Source organism: Chenopodium quinoa, unplaced genomic scaffold (genome assembly GCF_001683475.1).
Source record: "Chenopodium quinoa cultivar QQ74 unplaced genomic scaffold, ASM168347v1, whole genome shotgun sequence".
Classification (NCBI taxonomy): Eukaryota; Viridiplantae; Streptophyta; class Magnoliopsida; order Caryophyllales; family Amaranthaceae; genus Chenopodium; species Chenopodium quinoa.
The window spans coordinates 3185-18390 of record NW_018744641.1 but is presented as its reverse complement, the minus strand read 5'-3'; the positions used below and the strand labels follow the sequence as shown (position 1 = coordinate 18390).

At 33.5% G+C, this 15206-nt stretch overlaps 2 protein-coding genes and 1 long non-coding RNA gene across 5 annotated transcripts; 1 reads left to right on the top strand and 2 right to left on the bottom strand.

Moving 5' to 3' along the window:
* Positions 1–157: 157 nt before the first annotated feature.
* On the bottom strand, positions 158–2344 carry LOC110701626 (putative F-box protein At3g58860). The gene is made up of 4 exons (XM_021879245.1): positions 1952–2344; positions 976–1848; positions 612–758; positions 158–493 (listed from the first exon to the last, which is right to left on the bottom strand). The coding sequence occupies exons 1-4, from the start codon at positions 2342–2344 to the stop codon at positions 158–160; spliced, it is 1749 nt and encodes a 582-aa protein (XP_021734937.1).
* A 4214-nt stretch (positions 2345–6558) lies between these two features.
* Positions 6559–10608, bottom strand: LOC110701630. 3 transcript variants are annotated; one of them, XR_002507364.1, is made up of 6 exons: positions 9583–10608; positions 9009–9065; positions 8418–8896; positions 7097–7149; positions 6910–6984; positions 6559–6752 (listed from the first exon to the last, which is right to left on the bottom strand). It is a non-coding gene; the product is annotated as an uncharacterized LOC110701630 (long non-coding RNA). The 3 variants fall into 3 exon arrangements; XR_002507363.1 differs by having other exon boundaries at positions 7097–8896; XR_002507365.1 differs by lacking the exon at positions 9009–9065 and having other exon boundaries at positions 7097–8896.
* Positions 10609–11631: 1023 nt separating this feature from the next.
* On the top strand, positions 11632–14976 carry LOC110701628 (L-ascorbate peroxidase 3-like). The gene is made up of 9 exons (XM_021879247.1): positions 11632–11840; positions 12376–12494; positions 12768–12817; positions 12962–13027; positions 13166–13214; positions 13765–13847; positions 14219–14298; positions 14408–14510; positions 14696–14976. Exons 1-9 carry the CDS (start codon positions 11716–11718, stop codon positions 14786–14788), a joined length of 768 nt encoding a protein of 255 aa, XP_021734939.1. The 5' UTR covers positions 11632–11715; the 3' UTR covers positions 14789–14976.
* The last annotated feature ends 230 nt before the right edge of the window (positions 14977–15206 follow it).

The following is a 15206-nucleotide window of genomic DNA, read 5'->3' as shown; positions in this document are numbered from 1 at the left end:
AAACTGCAGAGTGTCCCTTTTGTGATGTCCTCAGCTTGGAATGTAATGAGTGATGCTACAAAACTTAGGAACGATCATTAATTCAATTTACTTCCAGTTAATATTAGGAAATACCCACATCATTAGAATCCTTAATATAATAAAATCTTCCAAAACATCATAAAATGACCACATTAACACTTGATTTAATTAGTTTAGCAAGCAGTTTTGCCCTACTTCTGGCAATTTCCAAGTAATCCCCTTTATAATTCAAATACCAATTGCTTAGCTCTCCAACTTGTTCGGGTATACGAGGATCAAGTATAAACTTCTTAAGCATGGGAGCATGTTGAGTGAGATGATACGCAAGAGCAACAGCATATTCACACCCAGTATATCCAACAAATTCTAGCGCCTCGAGTCTCTGGAGGGTACGAATTGCATTAGTTTGAGCAACATTAACATTAATTGGTATTAACCTTGTGCAGTAGTCATACTGGCTCCAAAGCATTATCTGCAAACAAAAGATTCACGTCAATACTGCTTGCAATGCGAACAAAAGCTGAAGACTATCCAATTTGTACATCATGTATAAAGAGCATATATAGATAGTAATCAAAATTTGTACCAACCTTCAACTTGAATGTATGCAACAGAGGGCATGCCGTAATCAGGGATAATGTCGATACTAAAAGGTATTTAGCATCATCCCATGCGAAAGATAACTCCAACAGCTTAACATTAGCAAAGGATGGAAATTTACAAGCTTGAAAGGGTACCTACAAAATTGGATCAAAACAAGTGTGGTTATACTAATATCATGCACAATTGCACACAAATAAACCTGTATTACTAGGAATCTTCATGTTACATCAAATGTCCAAGTTAGATTTTTGACAGTTTGATGCGCACAAAGCATGTTTTATACAATAATACCCGATTAGCAACTTAATTATTATGTATATATTGATTATAGCACACAAGAATAATACTAACCTTGAACCAATGCAGCGAGAGTTTTTCAAGTTGGGAAGACAAACCGGATAGAAAACTCCCGTTGCAAAGTTTAGTAGAATATATCCCTCCGAAAGCAGCATCCACAAGTGATGGAACACTAACGTACTCCAAATCAACGGTAGGAGACTCAATAAATAAAAGAGTAACAAGATTTGGAGCAACAATGTGCAATGATTCAGTATTGAGAAGGCGGGTGCTATGAAAAATCTCCAAGTGTTTGAGTGTAAGGGATGAGATAACAAGTTTTTGGCGTTTGGAAGAAGCAAAAACATCATCGGTGGCCATACACGAGTGAAGCATAAGGCGGCCAAGTTTAAGACAATTAGATAAAACCCATTGAAGCAGAGGTCCATCTACAACCACCTTTGTCAAGTAAAGAGATACAAGACTAGTATTCAAGACAAAAGTCGGGTTCTTAAAAATGGGGATCGTAGGAAGAGTTCCCATGTGCAACTCCAGATTTCGAACCTTTTTAGTACAGGCGAATTCGAGCCACTTATCAATATTAGAAGCATATATTTTATCACCAAAAGGAATAGAAAAATGCATTCTGAAGGTGTTAAGATACTGAGCTTGATTTGCTCTGATAACCTGGTTAACCCAATCAGCATAATTACCCGCTTCGGAATTCTCATACGGCTTAGTAATTGCAATGGCTAGCCTTGGAGGATCTTCGAAATCTAGGTCCGTGATATAAGTCCATACATGTCTCCACCTTTTCGAAAGAAGGCTAGTTCTTGCTGCTGCTTTAATTCCTACAAAAGATAGCAAGTATACCAGTATATCATCAGGTAAGCTGCTAATCAAATCCACTTTGTCACTCTGATCACCTTCAAGATTTTTGTTGTTCCTCTGCCAAAAAGAAAATATATATACAGCATGGAATCAAAATTGTATGATCGAATATTACAAAGTTGTATTAAAAGAAATAAATGTTAAAGTAGACACAACTTACTCTTCTCTTATAGCACTTGTGAATGGTGGTAGTCTTATGTTGAAACATATCTCGGAGGCATGTCCAAGCATCCATGGCAGTAGTAAAATTATTATCAAGAAGAGTGATGAGTAAATCAGTGGAGATAGTGGCGTAAATCCAAGAGAGGACGACAGCATCAAGTCGAGCCCAAAGAGTGGTGTCAGTAATAATGTGTGAAGGAGTAGGAATGGTGGAGTCGATGTGATCAAGAACATTGTAGGCACGGGCCGTGACACGGAAAAGGGTAGACCAACGACTATATAAAATATTTTTGGTATGAAGAACAAGAGGAATGAGGTTCTTAATGTTGGACACATGAAGTGCAGGGTGAATAAATTCACAGCAAGTTTGACAAGCGCAGTTTTTCTCCATGCCTCAGTTTGTAGAGCACTGCCAACAGTAGCGTATCATCAAAGTTCAAATCAACAATAATGATAGAGAAACTAGATATATTATCTCTTGATATTATCTTCTCCATATTTGAGGAGATAGCAAGTTATCCCTCCAAATATGGAGAAGATAATATCAAAGAGATATTATCTAGTATCTCTATCAAATAATGCCTTAGTTCATGGTACTTAAATTTTAAAATAGATAACAAACTTAGGGCGTACATGTGCAATTTTTGGTTTTTCAAAAAACAATTATACTCCAAGACCTTCTATATTCTCATTTAAAGATGGCAGGAAACCCACCTCCTAATCTTCAACAGTTGGCAGAGACCATTGGGCAGAGACAGCGCCGTCTATTGGAGGCATTTGTCGCGTGGGAGAGAAGGGTTGGCGACACTCAGGCTATGGCAAGAATTCGAACAATGTTTTTACTGGAGATACGGAAGGCCGAAGTGCTTGACGTCGTCGATTTGGCAACAGCTTGTTGGGCAAGTCGACTTGTGGATGAATATAATTGGGGCGGGAGGTTTGTTTTGCACATTCCAGATGATGTTACCTTGGAGGTTGCGGGACAGATTAACGACGTAATGCAAGGCTTGCTATATGAACACGCAGCAGAGTAAAGCCATAATTCTTCTTTTAATTCTTGATCAATGTTATACTAGACAGTAGGCCCTACGGAGTAGACTCTAATTTCTACGTACAAAAGTTAGCTAGATTAATTTTTTTTAGTAATTCTTTTTAGTCATTATGAGATTTGATCCTGAGAAGTGCTTACATTAGAAATAATTATAAGCTGTGACTTTATGTGTAGTTAATTTTGATCATGGATATACTTTGATTAAGTTAGATTAAATTTTGATCTTACTCCATTATTATTAGGGAATCAATTCAATTCAATATAAATTCAATAATTTCTATTCAAGTCACTTAAGTGAAAAATTATACGGAGCAGTTAATTTCAAATTATTCATTTGCATTCACTTCAACTTAATCAGTTCGATTCGGTTTAGTTTAGATAACGTACTGGTTCAATTCGCAATGCCGGAGCTAGGAATTTATGGGTGAGCGGGGCAAAACTTAATATAGATGGGTGAAAATGATAATAGAGGAGGGGAAAAAACCAACAAAATTTGGTTGTATAAGGTTTTGAACCCACAAGAACTCATGTTGCATATCTCTCTCAAAGTACGTATATGCATACAGTCCAATGACTAATACGGTCTAATGACGTTTCATGTAAATTTAGCATATTTGATTTAAAGAAAAATAGGAAAATTATATACATAGTACTCAGGACTACATATAAAATGCTAAGAGTAGAAAAATAAATAATATAACATTCATGACATCGGTCTATTATAATAAATTTACATTACATGGTTTTAAACTTTCAATGAATACATTACGGGAAAATAGACAATAATCAGATGGAGAAATTACTTGATAGTTTACAAGAACTCATGTTGCATTTTATTATTGTAGTGCAATGACAATCAATGAAAGCGCCACGTAAGATTAATAATTTTAAAACGCTACAATAGGATTATGCCACGTAAGATTATTTTTAGAGCGTCACATAGGAAAATGTTATATTTTAGCCAATGAAAAAAAAAGAAAGAATTGTAATTTATTTTAGATAAAAAATTTTATATTAATTATAAAAATAAAATCAGCACGTTTTTTGTGTGGCTGGCCATATCATAAATTCAAGTTTATTAGATAAATATATATATTTAGTAAAATATTTTATTTGAAAAAATACAAACAAACCATGCATCGCACGGGCTTTTTAGAGCGTTACGTAGGATTTTAATTTTTTAAAAGTTATTAGAGCGCCACTTAGGATTAATATTTTTAAAACGCTACAATAGAATTTTGCCACTTAAGATTAGTTTTTTTTAAAAGCGCTACGTAGGATTATAATAAAAAAAATAAAAAATCGCCACATAGGATTAATTATTTAAAAACGCTACAATAAGATTATGCCACATGAGTTTAATTTTAGAGCGTCACATTAGATAGTGTTATATTTTAGCCAACAAAAAAAGAATAACAATTTATTTTAGATCAAAAATTTTATATTAATTATAAAAATAAAATCAGCGCGTTTTTTGTGTGGCCGGCCATATCGCGTGGCCGACTGAGACACACCCCAAACATTGACCGAGTAAACCCTGACTGTCCGAGTAACCCCTGGTCGATTGAGTAACCCTTGACCAACCAAGTAATCCCGATCACACGGTATAACCAGCCACATATAAAACTTTGTAAAATAAAATATTATCTTTTTATATTACAAATTTTATCTAAATATGAGAAACAAAGCTAATAATTCATTTTATAATAAAAAATTCAAGTATTGAGCAAGCGAATATCACAAACTTTATTATATAAATATATATTAGTAAAATATTTTATTTGAAAAAACAAACAAACCATACATTGTAGGGCTTCATCTAGTTTGTTATAAAGAAGTCTACTAAGCTTTGCCCAAGTTTTTACCACAGTTCATTATTTATAACTCGTGCAAAAGTACAAGAAAGAGCATAATAATGGTACGTTGACAGTAACGGTAATTATGTAGTGTAATAGGCATCAATTGAATAAATCGATCATCTAATGTATTACACTTAACAATTACCTGAAGCTAAGAGTTTAGCACGCAAAGATATTTCAAAAAAAAAGGCAATTCGTATAAGTATAATTTTGTTAGATAAATTTGACATATGATTGAGTATTATAACTTGATTTTGATTTCTTCTTACACTAGCTAGAGCGACATTGGGAACTATTGTATTTCCCCATCCTCCAAAATTTTATGAGGGACCTAATCATATAAAATCAATTATGCGACTCCAACCATCTCAATTTAAGCTTTTATTTGGTTGAATAATATAAGGATTTATATTACCACGTATTTAATTATTTATCATTCATAAGTACATACAATATAAACCATTAATTTAAGGGTAATTATCACTGCTACACTCCAACTTCTGACTTTTATCTTTGATACACCTCATCAATTATTCTTTATCAGTGGTACACCCAAGGTTTCACACAGTTATCAGCGATACACCTACTGTTCCCTTTCCGTTAAAAAAAGTTAGTTTTGGCTTTTTTTCGATTGTTTACCTTAAAAAACTGACACGTGGCGGCCTGTGATTGGTCCAAAAAAATAGAATTAAAAAAAAAGTTAAAAAAATCAATTAATTAATTTTTTTTAAATCTTAAATTAAAAAAAAACCACCTCTTTCCTACTTTTTTTCCTACCTCCTTCCTTTCTCTTTCCTCCATCCTTCCTCCTCCTCCATAACTTCCGGCAGCCCACCCAAACATCCCACCCCCCTCTGACCACCCCTCTCCTTCTCTTTCCTCCTTCCTTTCTCTTTCCTCTTCCCTTCCACCACCATAAATTCCAGCAACAAGTAATTAAATCCGGCAGCCCCTGGAAACCCTGTTGAAACCCCAACCTCTAAAACCCGAAACCCCCTTAAACACCCAACCTTGAACCTGAAACCCCCTAAAACACCCACCCTTGAACCCGAAACCCCTTGAAACACCCACCCTTGAACCCTACACCCTCCAAAACCCCCACCAAAGAAACTGATACACCTCGAAACCCCCGCCATTGAAGCCAATACACCCTGAAACCCCCACCATTAATGCCGGTACACCCCGAAACCCCCACCCTTCCCACCACAGCCATTGAAGTCAAGTTGTGGGGCTTTTGAGGTTTGTGGTGGTGGTGGTGATGGTGGTGGTGGTGGGTGTGGCGCCACAGTGTTGTTGCACTACTACATTTCTGATCTATTGCAACCCCCAAATCTGTTGCATTAGGCGTCAAAATCCGTGGCATTAGGCCTAATGCAACGGCCATGTACCGTGGCATCTGTTGGCGTTGCAGTAGCCAGGTCTAATGCAACGGCATATGACACCTAATGCCACGGCACCAATGATCTGTGGCAATAGACCAATACCTGTTGCAACAGCATAACTTATCCGTGGCAATAGAGTACTGACTAATAATTACGATGAAATTGAACCTATTACAACGGATGAAGCTAATTAATACAATGACAGGAGAACGTATCTACTGCAACGGATTGATCATTTTTTTTTTGTTGGGATGGGATGGTAATATAATATATGTATAATTAGTCAGTACAAATTAAAATATGCTAACAGAAACAAATTAAAGTATCATTTATATATAATAATTATAATGCGAAATACGTACATTATTGCCCTTAAAGGGAAAAGTTACAAAATCAAATTTCACTAATTAAATTAATTGAGAAAACTACAACGACTACAATCTTTGAGAGGCAAGCGACCAACATCAGCAGGTGAACAGCAGCAGTAGAGACCAGCAACACAGCAAGCTGTCCCAACAGCAACAAGCTTAGCAGAACACTATATAGATAAGTACTACAGTACAAGACACAATCCAACAACCATATACAGAGCTAAACACACATCCTACATCAATGAGCAACACTATCCATAAACACACAATACATTTATACCCTGAAAACTTACCAGCTGTAATAATACAAGCAGAAGAGCTGCGTGAATATAAACTAAACCAGCACCTGACTCTCAAGAACTCTAAACCTGCAGACCACTTTAAACAATTAATTTACTTCATTTGAAACCGGAAGTTAATGAAAACCAAACTTCCAGAATAGATACTTTCTACTATAACACAGAAGGGCACTGAACTTACCAAAGAAATCACAAGCAGCTTGACTACTTGCCAAAACTAAGCACTCAGATTCTCTGCATACATATATAGAGAAAGAGATATGAGAACACCCAAACCCTATTTTCCCTCAATGTTCCATATATATAATAGTACTATTTTAAACAAAAAAGTAACCAAACAAGTACATTAAGACAATTCATATCACTATACACCTTACACCACAAGTAATCTCAAGTACAAGGCCACTTTTGTAAACCATCATTTTTTTCATTTTTTAACATGTCCATCAGCATGAAAACTTGAAATTTGGAATACAAAATCAAATTTTAAGTAAGTGATATAGAGCCCTTTAAAAAAAATAAGTAAGCAATTCAGAGATAAACAAGAAGATAATCAAGGATTCAAGCAAAAATTATATCAGCCGAAAAGCTCATAAAATGAACTATAATTAGATATGAATTCAGGTAATAAATCAAAAGAGTGGGTGGAAAATAAAAAAATTAAGCAATAAGTCAAATTAAACAGAGACCTCAACTGAAAAATGAAAAACAATTCAACAAAATATAGGTTTATTTGTGTGTCACAAATGGGAGAATTACTCTTCCATTTCTTGGAAAGTTCTGAGGTTCGTCAATGGCGCCTGCAAAGCTCTGGAAAGAATTGCTCCATGACAGAGATAGAATACCTACCTTAACCACAAGGTCCACAAGTTGGTGATGTTGGTTTAAGATAGAATTTTTAGAATGTCAGCTACTTTCAGCAATTTATTCCACACCTTACATGTAATGATATAAACGTGCTTTTAATTACTAAGCGCTCAAGATTGAAAAAAGAATTTGTACCTCACAAGCCTAAAATAAGCCTAAAAAACAAGTGTCTGGCTACCTTATCATTCAAAACAAGACAATCATCCTTCACCATGAATTCCCTAGCTACTTTCTGCATATATATTTCAGAAGCTTCTTTATTGCCTCTATGTTTAATCAGAAGCAGAATAGAAAAAATATTAATAAATCTTTGGCTTTTAGCTAAATAAGAGGAATAAATACGAACTCAACCTCAAAAATCACATTAAAACGCAAACTCCAACCACAACTCAACAAGCTCCTCAAACCAGCTAGCACAATATGAAAATAAGTTGAAAATTGAAACTGACTTTCTGAGGTGGGCTACAGTGGTAGTTGAGAGTGAGAATGCGAGTTAAGACTTAAGAGTGTTGAGTGAGAGTGAGAGTGAGAGTGGTGGCCATGTATATCTCATATTTACAGCATTAGTGAATGTACATACAAGTCACAAAAACTAGATAAGTTTGACAAGTAGATCAAAATAAATGGTTGTTAACCTTATTACGGAGTAGCTCTTTGGTTTTCATTTATAAAATCAGTTGTTCCAACCTTTTCTTGCTCTGCACAGACATTTTGAACATCCACGTTCTCCATGATATCTATACATAAAGATTTATCTCAAAGACTAATGAAACTGCAGACTTGTTGCCCTACTTACAATATAACATTGTAAAGCTTTTGATGACAGAAATATATGAATAAACTTTGTCAAGTGACTTGCTGCATATTCTCTCAATCACATATCAAATGATGACGAAATTTCATTGGCGTGATTCGAAGGGAGGTAATTAGGGTGATACTGAGATCACAAGCAAATAACTAATGCTTAGAGAAGCAATGACAAGTAAATGATAAATATGTACATTAATAAGGGTGACCTTGATGCTGTCTATAATGTGAGCATATCGCTGGCTAACACACCCCATGAGTTATCAATCAATGTACAACTTTCACAAGCAATTAGTGGCCTGGAAACCTGACATTAAGCCAAAGGAGTTTAGTGAATCAAACTTATTATTGACAGGTTTAGATAATGCTCACAATTAAATATGCTAATACATTTGTATCCAATACATGAAAATTTATACCTAATTTAGTATGCATCAGGTCAGTTATGTTGAGGCTTGAGAGAAACTCATACAGCTCTGGAATGGTTTGAAATCCGGGCAAAAAAAGAGAAATAGGTTTAGAGTCACCACTTAACATTCATTGTAAATTAATTATCGACCAATTGCAATAATCTAGAAAAACACAAGTAATTTACCTCAGAAGCATGTTCAAGCGTTTAGCATTACCACTTTCAAATCTAAATTATATTGAGAATAATCATTGAGAATAATTATTAGCGGTATTAAGAATAACAGGTGATTAGAAAATTGAAAAAGTATTATGTGAATTAATGTCATACCACACAAGTTTTGAGAACTACAACATTTTTCATTATAAGAAAACTTAAAGGAGTTATTTTTGCTTCTTCTTCCCAATTGCCCTCTCCAACAATTTAAACCATAGAAAACTATTACGGTGTTCAAATTTTGATTGAAAAACACAGAAAAATGTAAAATTGCACCAACAAATTTAAACACTTGAGCAGTATAAAATAAAAAAAAAAACAAAGAGGTGAATTTGAATCTAGGGTTTTAATTTCTGGCGAAAACTTACATTTTGGAAAGCTGAAAACCAGTAGAGACCGAGGGACGCCATCAGATCAAAGGATACACAAATCGCTGGTCGAAAATATGAAATGGACCGTCCTCGGCAGGTATATTATCTCCGGCATTGCTGCTACCGTAAAATGTCGTTCCTCTGGCTAGCTGACGCCTGACGGTGGTTGAGGAATCTATTTCTAGCTACTTTCTCACATCTCTTTCTTTATCACTCCTCTAATTCAAATGCTGCTCGTAATTTTCGAATTTCGATTTTGTAAATTTGGGTGAGAAAGAGAACCAATTTTTATTTCTTTTTCTTTTTACAGCTTTTTTTGTTTTTTTTTTTTTCTGAGGAAGATAACAGCTAGATGATTATGATTATTACTCATATGAACTATGAAGGATAGATAAATTGGATGGGCCTTAAATTGGGTGGGTTTAAGAAAATGTGAAGGCTTTTTAATTCTGGGGAAAATTTAGGAGAATATTTTTACGTGCCTATAATTTCATGATTAGATTTCCCTATTGCAACGGCTACCTCTTAGCCGTTGCATTAGACCCTTCTATTGAGAAAGTATGAAGCAGCCGTTGCGATAGATCTAGCTATTGCCACGGTTACTTATGTAGCCGTTGCATTAGCCTTATTTTAGCCGTTGTATTTGATTAAAAATGTAGTAGTGTTGGCCTAGGTGGTGGAAGGGGTTGGAGGAAGGCCATGGAAGGGAGATGAGGGAGAAAGAAGGTTTTTTTTTTCTTTTTTTTGAGAAATAAGTTAAAAATAGTTAATTAATTTTTTTTAAGTTAAAAATCGGGAAAATGCCAAAAACTAGCGTTTTATCCCATAAGCTTAGTTTGGTAAATAGTTTGACCACGCGTCTATTTTAAAAATTAGTTTGTGAAATAGGCTTAGTTTGGTAAAACACCCCAATACATTTAGGCGGGAAATTTTTGTTATACTGGTTTGTGTTGAAAAAAAGAGTGAAATAATAATGAATTATACTCTCGTTTTGTCGTACAGAGTTCTTTTTCCGTTCCAATAATATTGCAACAAGGATGAAATTACGCATTCTAAAACACATTTTATTTGTTAAATATCTATAATTGTATAAGAATAAAAACTATAAAAATTTGATATTGTGAAAGTATTTTGAGCCGAATGTAAGAAAATTCTACATGACTATATTTTGATTAACATATAAATCATATTATTTGGTCAAATAAGAATGATAAATACTGCAAACATTCAATTATTGCAATATTATTGAAACGGAGGAAGTATTATTTTTGTGATAAGAGAATTACTTTTTAATCTCAAGGGGGTAGTTATTACTCACTCAAAAATTTAAACCCGAGGGAGGCGAGGGAACTTCGCGATAATGCATGCCAAATGGTCACCAACCTTAAGTTGTATATTTGTATGTAATCCAAAATGATAGATTGTGCCTAAATTAATAAAATAATACCTTCGTTTAAAAAAAAAAAAAAAAAACACTTGAAATCTTGACATTATTCAATTTATAAGATGAAAGAATCTTTAAGTTACTCTTAATACTGCGTACTATATAAAATATTCTGTATAATTTAGTCATGTTGGGTATTGTTTGATTCGTTTCAATTAGTAGTTTATTACAATTCAGTTATTATATGTTTTACTAATATATAATTAAAAATATTTATGGTCAAATTTATGTGTTAACAAACGTATACATTTAAAGTGGGAAGATTATTTTAAAATGAAAAAAGAGATGAGGCTAAACTTTATTTCTTACTTTGTTTTTATAATTTTTAAATATAGAATAAAATGCTTTAATCGAGAGCCGCCCATTAAAATGTAACATATCTTGCATTTTTTTTTTTAATTTTTTTTTTTGAGTATCTTGCATTATTTAACTACTATTGTCACAACTTGGAATATCTATTCGTCAAAAAAAAAAATTATTGTGAAAATCGATTGCAAATTGCAATGCATGTGACAACTTGGAATAAAATTTAACGAACTTTTATTATTTTATGGTATTCTTACGTACTTAGGACCTTCTATAAATAGCCTAACCATGAACTCATATTTGTATATCTTAGCTTATATCAATCCTATTATATATTTTTCCACTTAAAAGAAATTTGAAGTACTTATTATCAAGGTACCATGGCAGCTACCACAAAGAGCGTTGTTGATGTAGATTATCTGAAACAAATTGAGGGTGCTCGTAAAGATCTTCATGATCTTCTTCAGAAGAACAAGAAGTTCTCTCCCATTCTGCTTCGCTTAGCGTAATAATCTTTCTTCTCTTTTCTCCCCTAATATATACTTATTTCTTATACTCCGTAATATTAATCAGTCAAATATATATACTCCGTACTTATTTTGCATGGATGAATGCATACTAGTTTGGTTGAGAAATTATATTATGAAATGGTATATGATAGGATAAGTCGAGGATTGCATTATTGTTGAACACTCAACACCTTGTGTTTGTGTTATTACACATTTGCGTAGTTCATGTTATATTGTTTTAACTAATCTCAAATGTAGTCCTCTTTTTTTTTTTTTTTTGGGTCTTTTGTCTTAATGTATAAGTACTAGAAAAAGAATTGATATCTATGTCCTTAATTACCAAATGAAAACAATAAGTTACCATTATCCCTTATAATTTGATTGATTTAAAATATGGAGTGCTAGTACGTAATAATTATAAATAAAACTTTTGGGCACGCTTTTAATTGATATGGGTAAATTATATGTCTCAAAATAAGCGATAAACTAACCCATCTTGAATAAGACCCTAATTTGGTTCTTGTGTTGTAGATTTCATGATGCAGGTACTTATGACGCTAAAACGAAGACAGGGGGTCCAAATGGTTCAATTAGACGTGAGTTGAGCAACCCTTCCAACAATGGTCTCAAAGTTGCTATTGATTTTTGCGGTGAGTAGTCAAGCATACAATAACCTAAATACTCCATACACAGAATGCTATCTTTTTTTTTTTTTTTTTTTTGTAAGAAGAAGGAGCTCATTTGGAAATTTCTCAAATGAGTCCCTTAAAGTTTGTTCCCGAGACGTTTGGAATATGAGGTGGGGACACTGGGGAGTGATCCACCACTTCAACCTCAGCTCATATAAAATGCTACTTGTGTGGATGTATGCATTTACCTTATATGATTGACTTATTGACATGTACGTTTTCTTACTTTCTTAGAACAAGTGAAATCTAAATACCCCAAGGTTACTTATGCTGACTTTTACCAGGTAAAATTTCTTAATGACTACAATTTATAAATTTAAAACTTGATGTATCTCCCTCTCCGTCTCCAAATATTTGTTATTTGAATTGTAACGGGCGTGCATATAGTACAATTCACTTATCATTAGTTTTATTGTTGTTGATATTAGCTTGCTGGTGTCCTCGCGATTGAAGTAACCGGAGGACCTAAAATCCCCTTTACTCCAGGTCGTCCTGTAAGTATTACGACATGGAACATCAACTTTTAATTTTAAAAATGATTATATTATCTTGTGACCATTTTTTTTTGTTTTATCCATATTATTACTATTATCTCACCGTACAATTTAATATTGTGACTTTTCCCTACATAGGATTCTAGGGATCAACAAGATGGTGGTGCTCTTCCAAATCCTAATGGAGGTACATATCAAAACTAGTTCATCATCTTTATACTAGTTCTAGAGTCTAGACTATTAAAGTATATATAAATATTGCTTTAATTCAAAGGTCATTAAATCAAACCTCACTAAATCACTAATACATGTCGATTCAATAAATCCATTGTTCTAGCAAAAAATGTGAATTGAAGTAATCGAAGTTTACTACGTATATTCTATTGGGATTTAAATCCTCTGTCCCACGTTTTATGTCCCATATGTATCCCATTTAATTTGATTGGTTGATAAATTCATAGTGGCCCACTTGTCAAAATTGAAGAATCAAAAATATAATTTAAGGGCCAATTAAAATGAATGGAACACAAATGGCACACAAAATGTGGGACAGAAGATTCTTTCCCATTATATTGTGGACTATATAGAGTATACACTTAACTTATATGTTAAGATCAGATCTCAATCCCTTTTTTATTTTTTTTTTCCTTTTACATATAAATTTTTATAATACATCATATTTGTTGTGAGTTTGTGACTATTAAACGCAATTTATAAATGTCTTTTTTTCTTGTCAGATGCCAAACATCTAAGAGATGTATTTAATCGAATGGGTTTTAAGGATAGGGATATCGTGGTCTTATCGGGGGCTCACACATTGGTATGCCAATTCCTACACCTTTTAGTTCATTCGGCTCATACAAGTATAAGACTATACATATACAAAATACGTTTTTTTTTTTTTCTATATAATTTTTTGAGAAATTTATTAATTCACTATTTAGTTAGTTTTTTCTCTTTGCAAATAGCTTAAACTTTAAAGTTTAATTTCATCTAGCCTTCTCATACTCTTTTTTTTTTGTCTTCGTCCTCTACTTCTTCATTTCATTCTCAACAATTAATCTCCATACAAAAGTCTGACTTACATATAGTTTTTACATGAGATGAAGAGAACATTTAACTATTTAATTCCTACATACTATAACTAGTTCAGGCAATTTTAAACCTTATGTTGTACGTATTTAATCACAGGGCCGAGCAAACAGAGATAGATCTGGCTTTGATGGTCCTTTCACGGAGGAACCTTTCAAATTCGACAATTCCTATTTTGTGTAAGATTATACGTATTATATTACAAGAATTAATTAGTTCCAATTACAGCAATATTTTGATTGCTTAATTTAAGTTATACTCATAAGGTTTTTACTAAATTTATGTCAGAAACTTGAGGAAGGCTGACAAACCTGGATTGGTGAAGTTTCCCACGGACAAAGTTCTCGTCGAGGACCCTGCTTTTAATAAATATGTTCAGCTATATGCCAAGGTAATACACTCTCATAAACAACATTAATTGTTAGATTTGTTTCAATTTCGTCGTGGTAGTGTAGTTTTGAGTTGAGCTGAACTGAACTGAAATAAGTCCAAAAGTTAGTTGATCAATATAGTATGATACTTGGTAATTTGTCAAATGAGCTGATCAAGATTAATTTGTTTAACAATGGCACGCAGGATGAAAAAGCTTTCTTTGCGCACTATGCTGAATCACACAAGAAGATGTCGGAGCTCGGGTTTCACCCACCCAGCCCTGGTGCCAAAGCTTGAAGTCATTGCATATTCATGCATGATAACCTAATAAGCTAGACTGATATCAGTGATATGTATTATGGGTCAATGTTCCTATATGTAGTGCTATGGTTTGTATGTATCCTTAATTAATTGTGATGATGTTGTATTTGAGATTAAGCTTGAATAATTCTCTTAAGTTGTACTAGTATTATGTACTGCTACTATCTTAATCGTTGGTTGGTACACCCAGGTGTAGCATGCGCATGGTACACCCGGATCAAAACTTGTTTAAAAAAAAAAACGGAAAGAACGTAACTTATATTTGTAATGAACATCACGACTTTATAAAAGAACACAACATTGAAATATAAAGAACGTGATAATTTTGGTGAAACAGTTTTTTAAAAAAGTAAATGATACAGAGTAATTACCAATTGATTTTTACCACGTATTT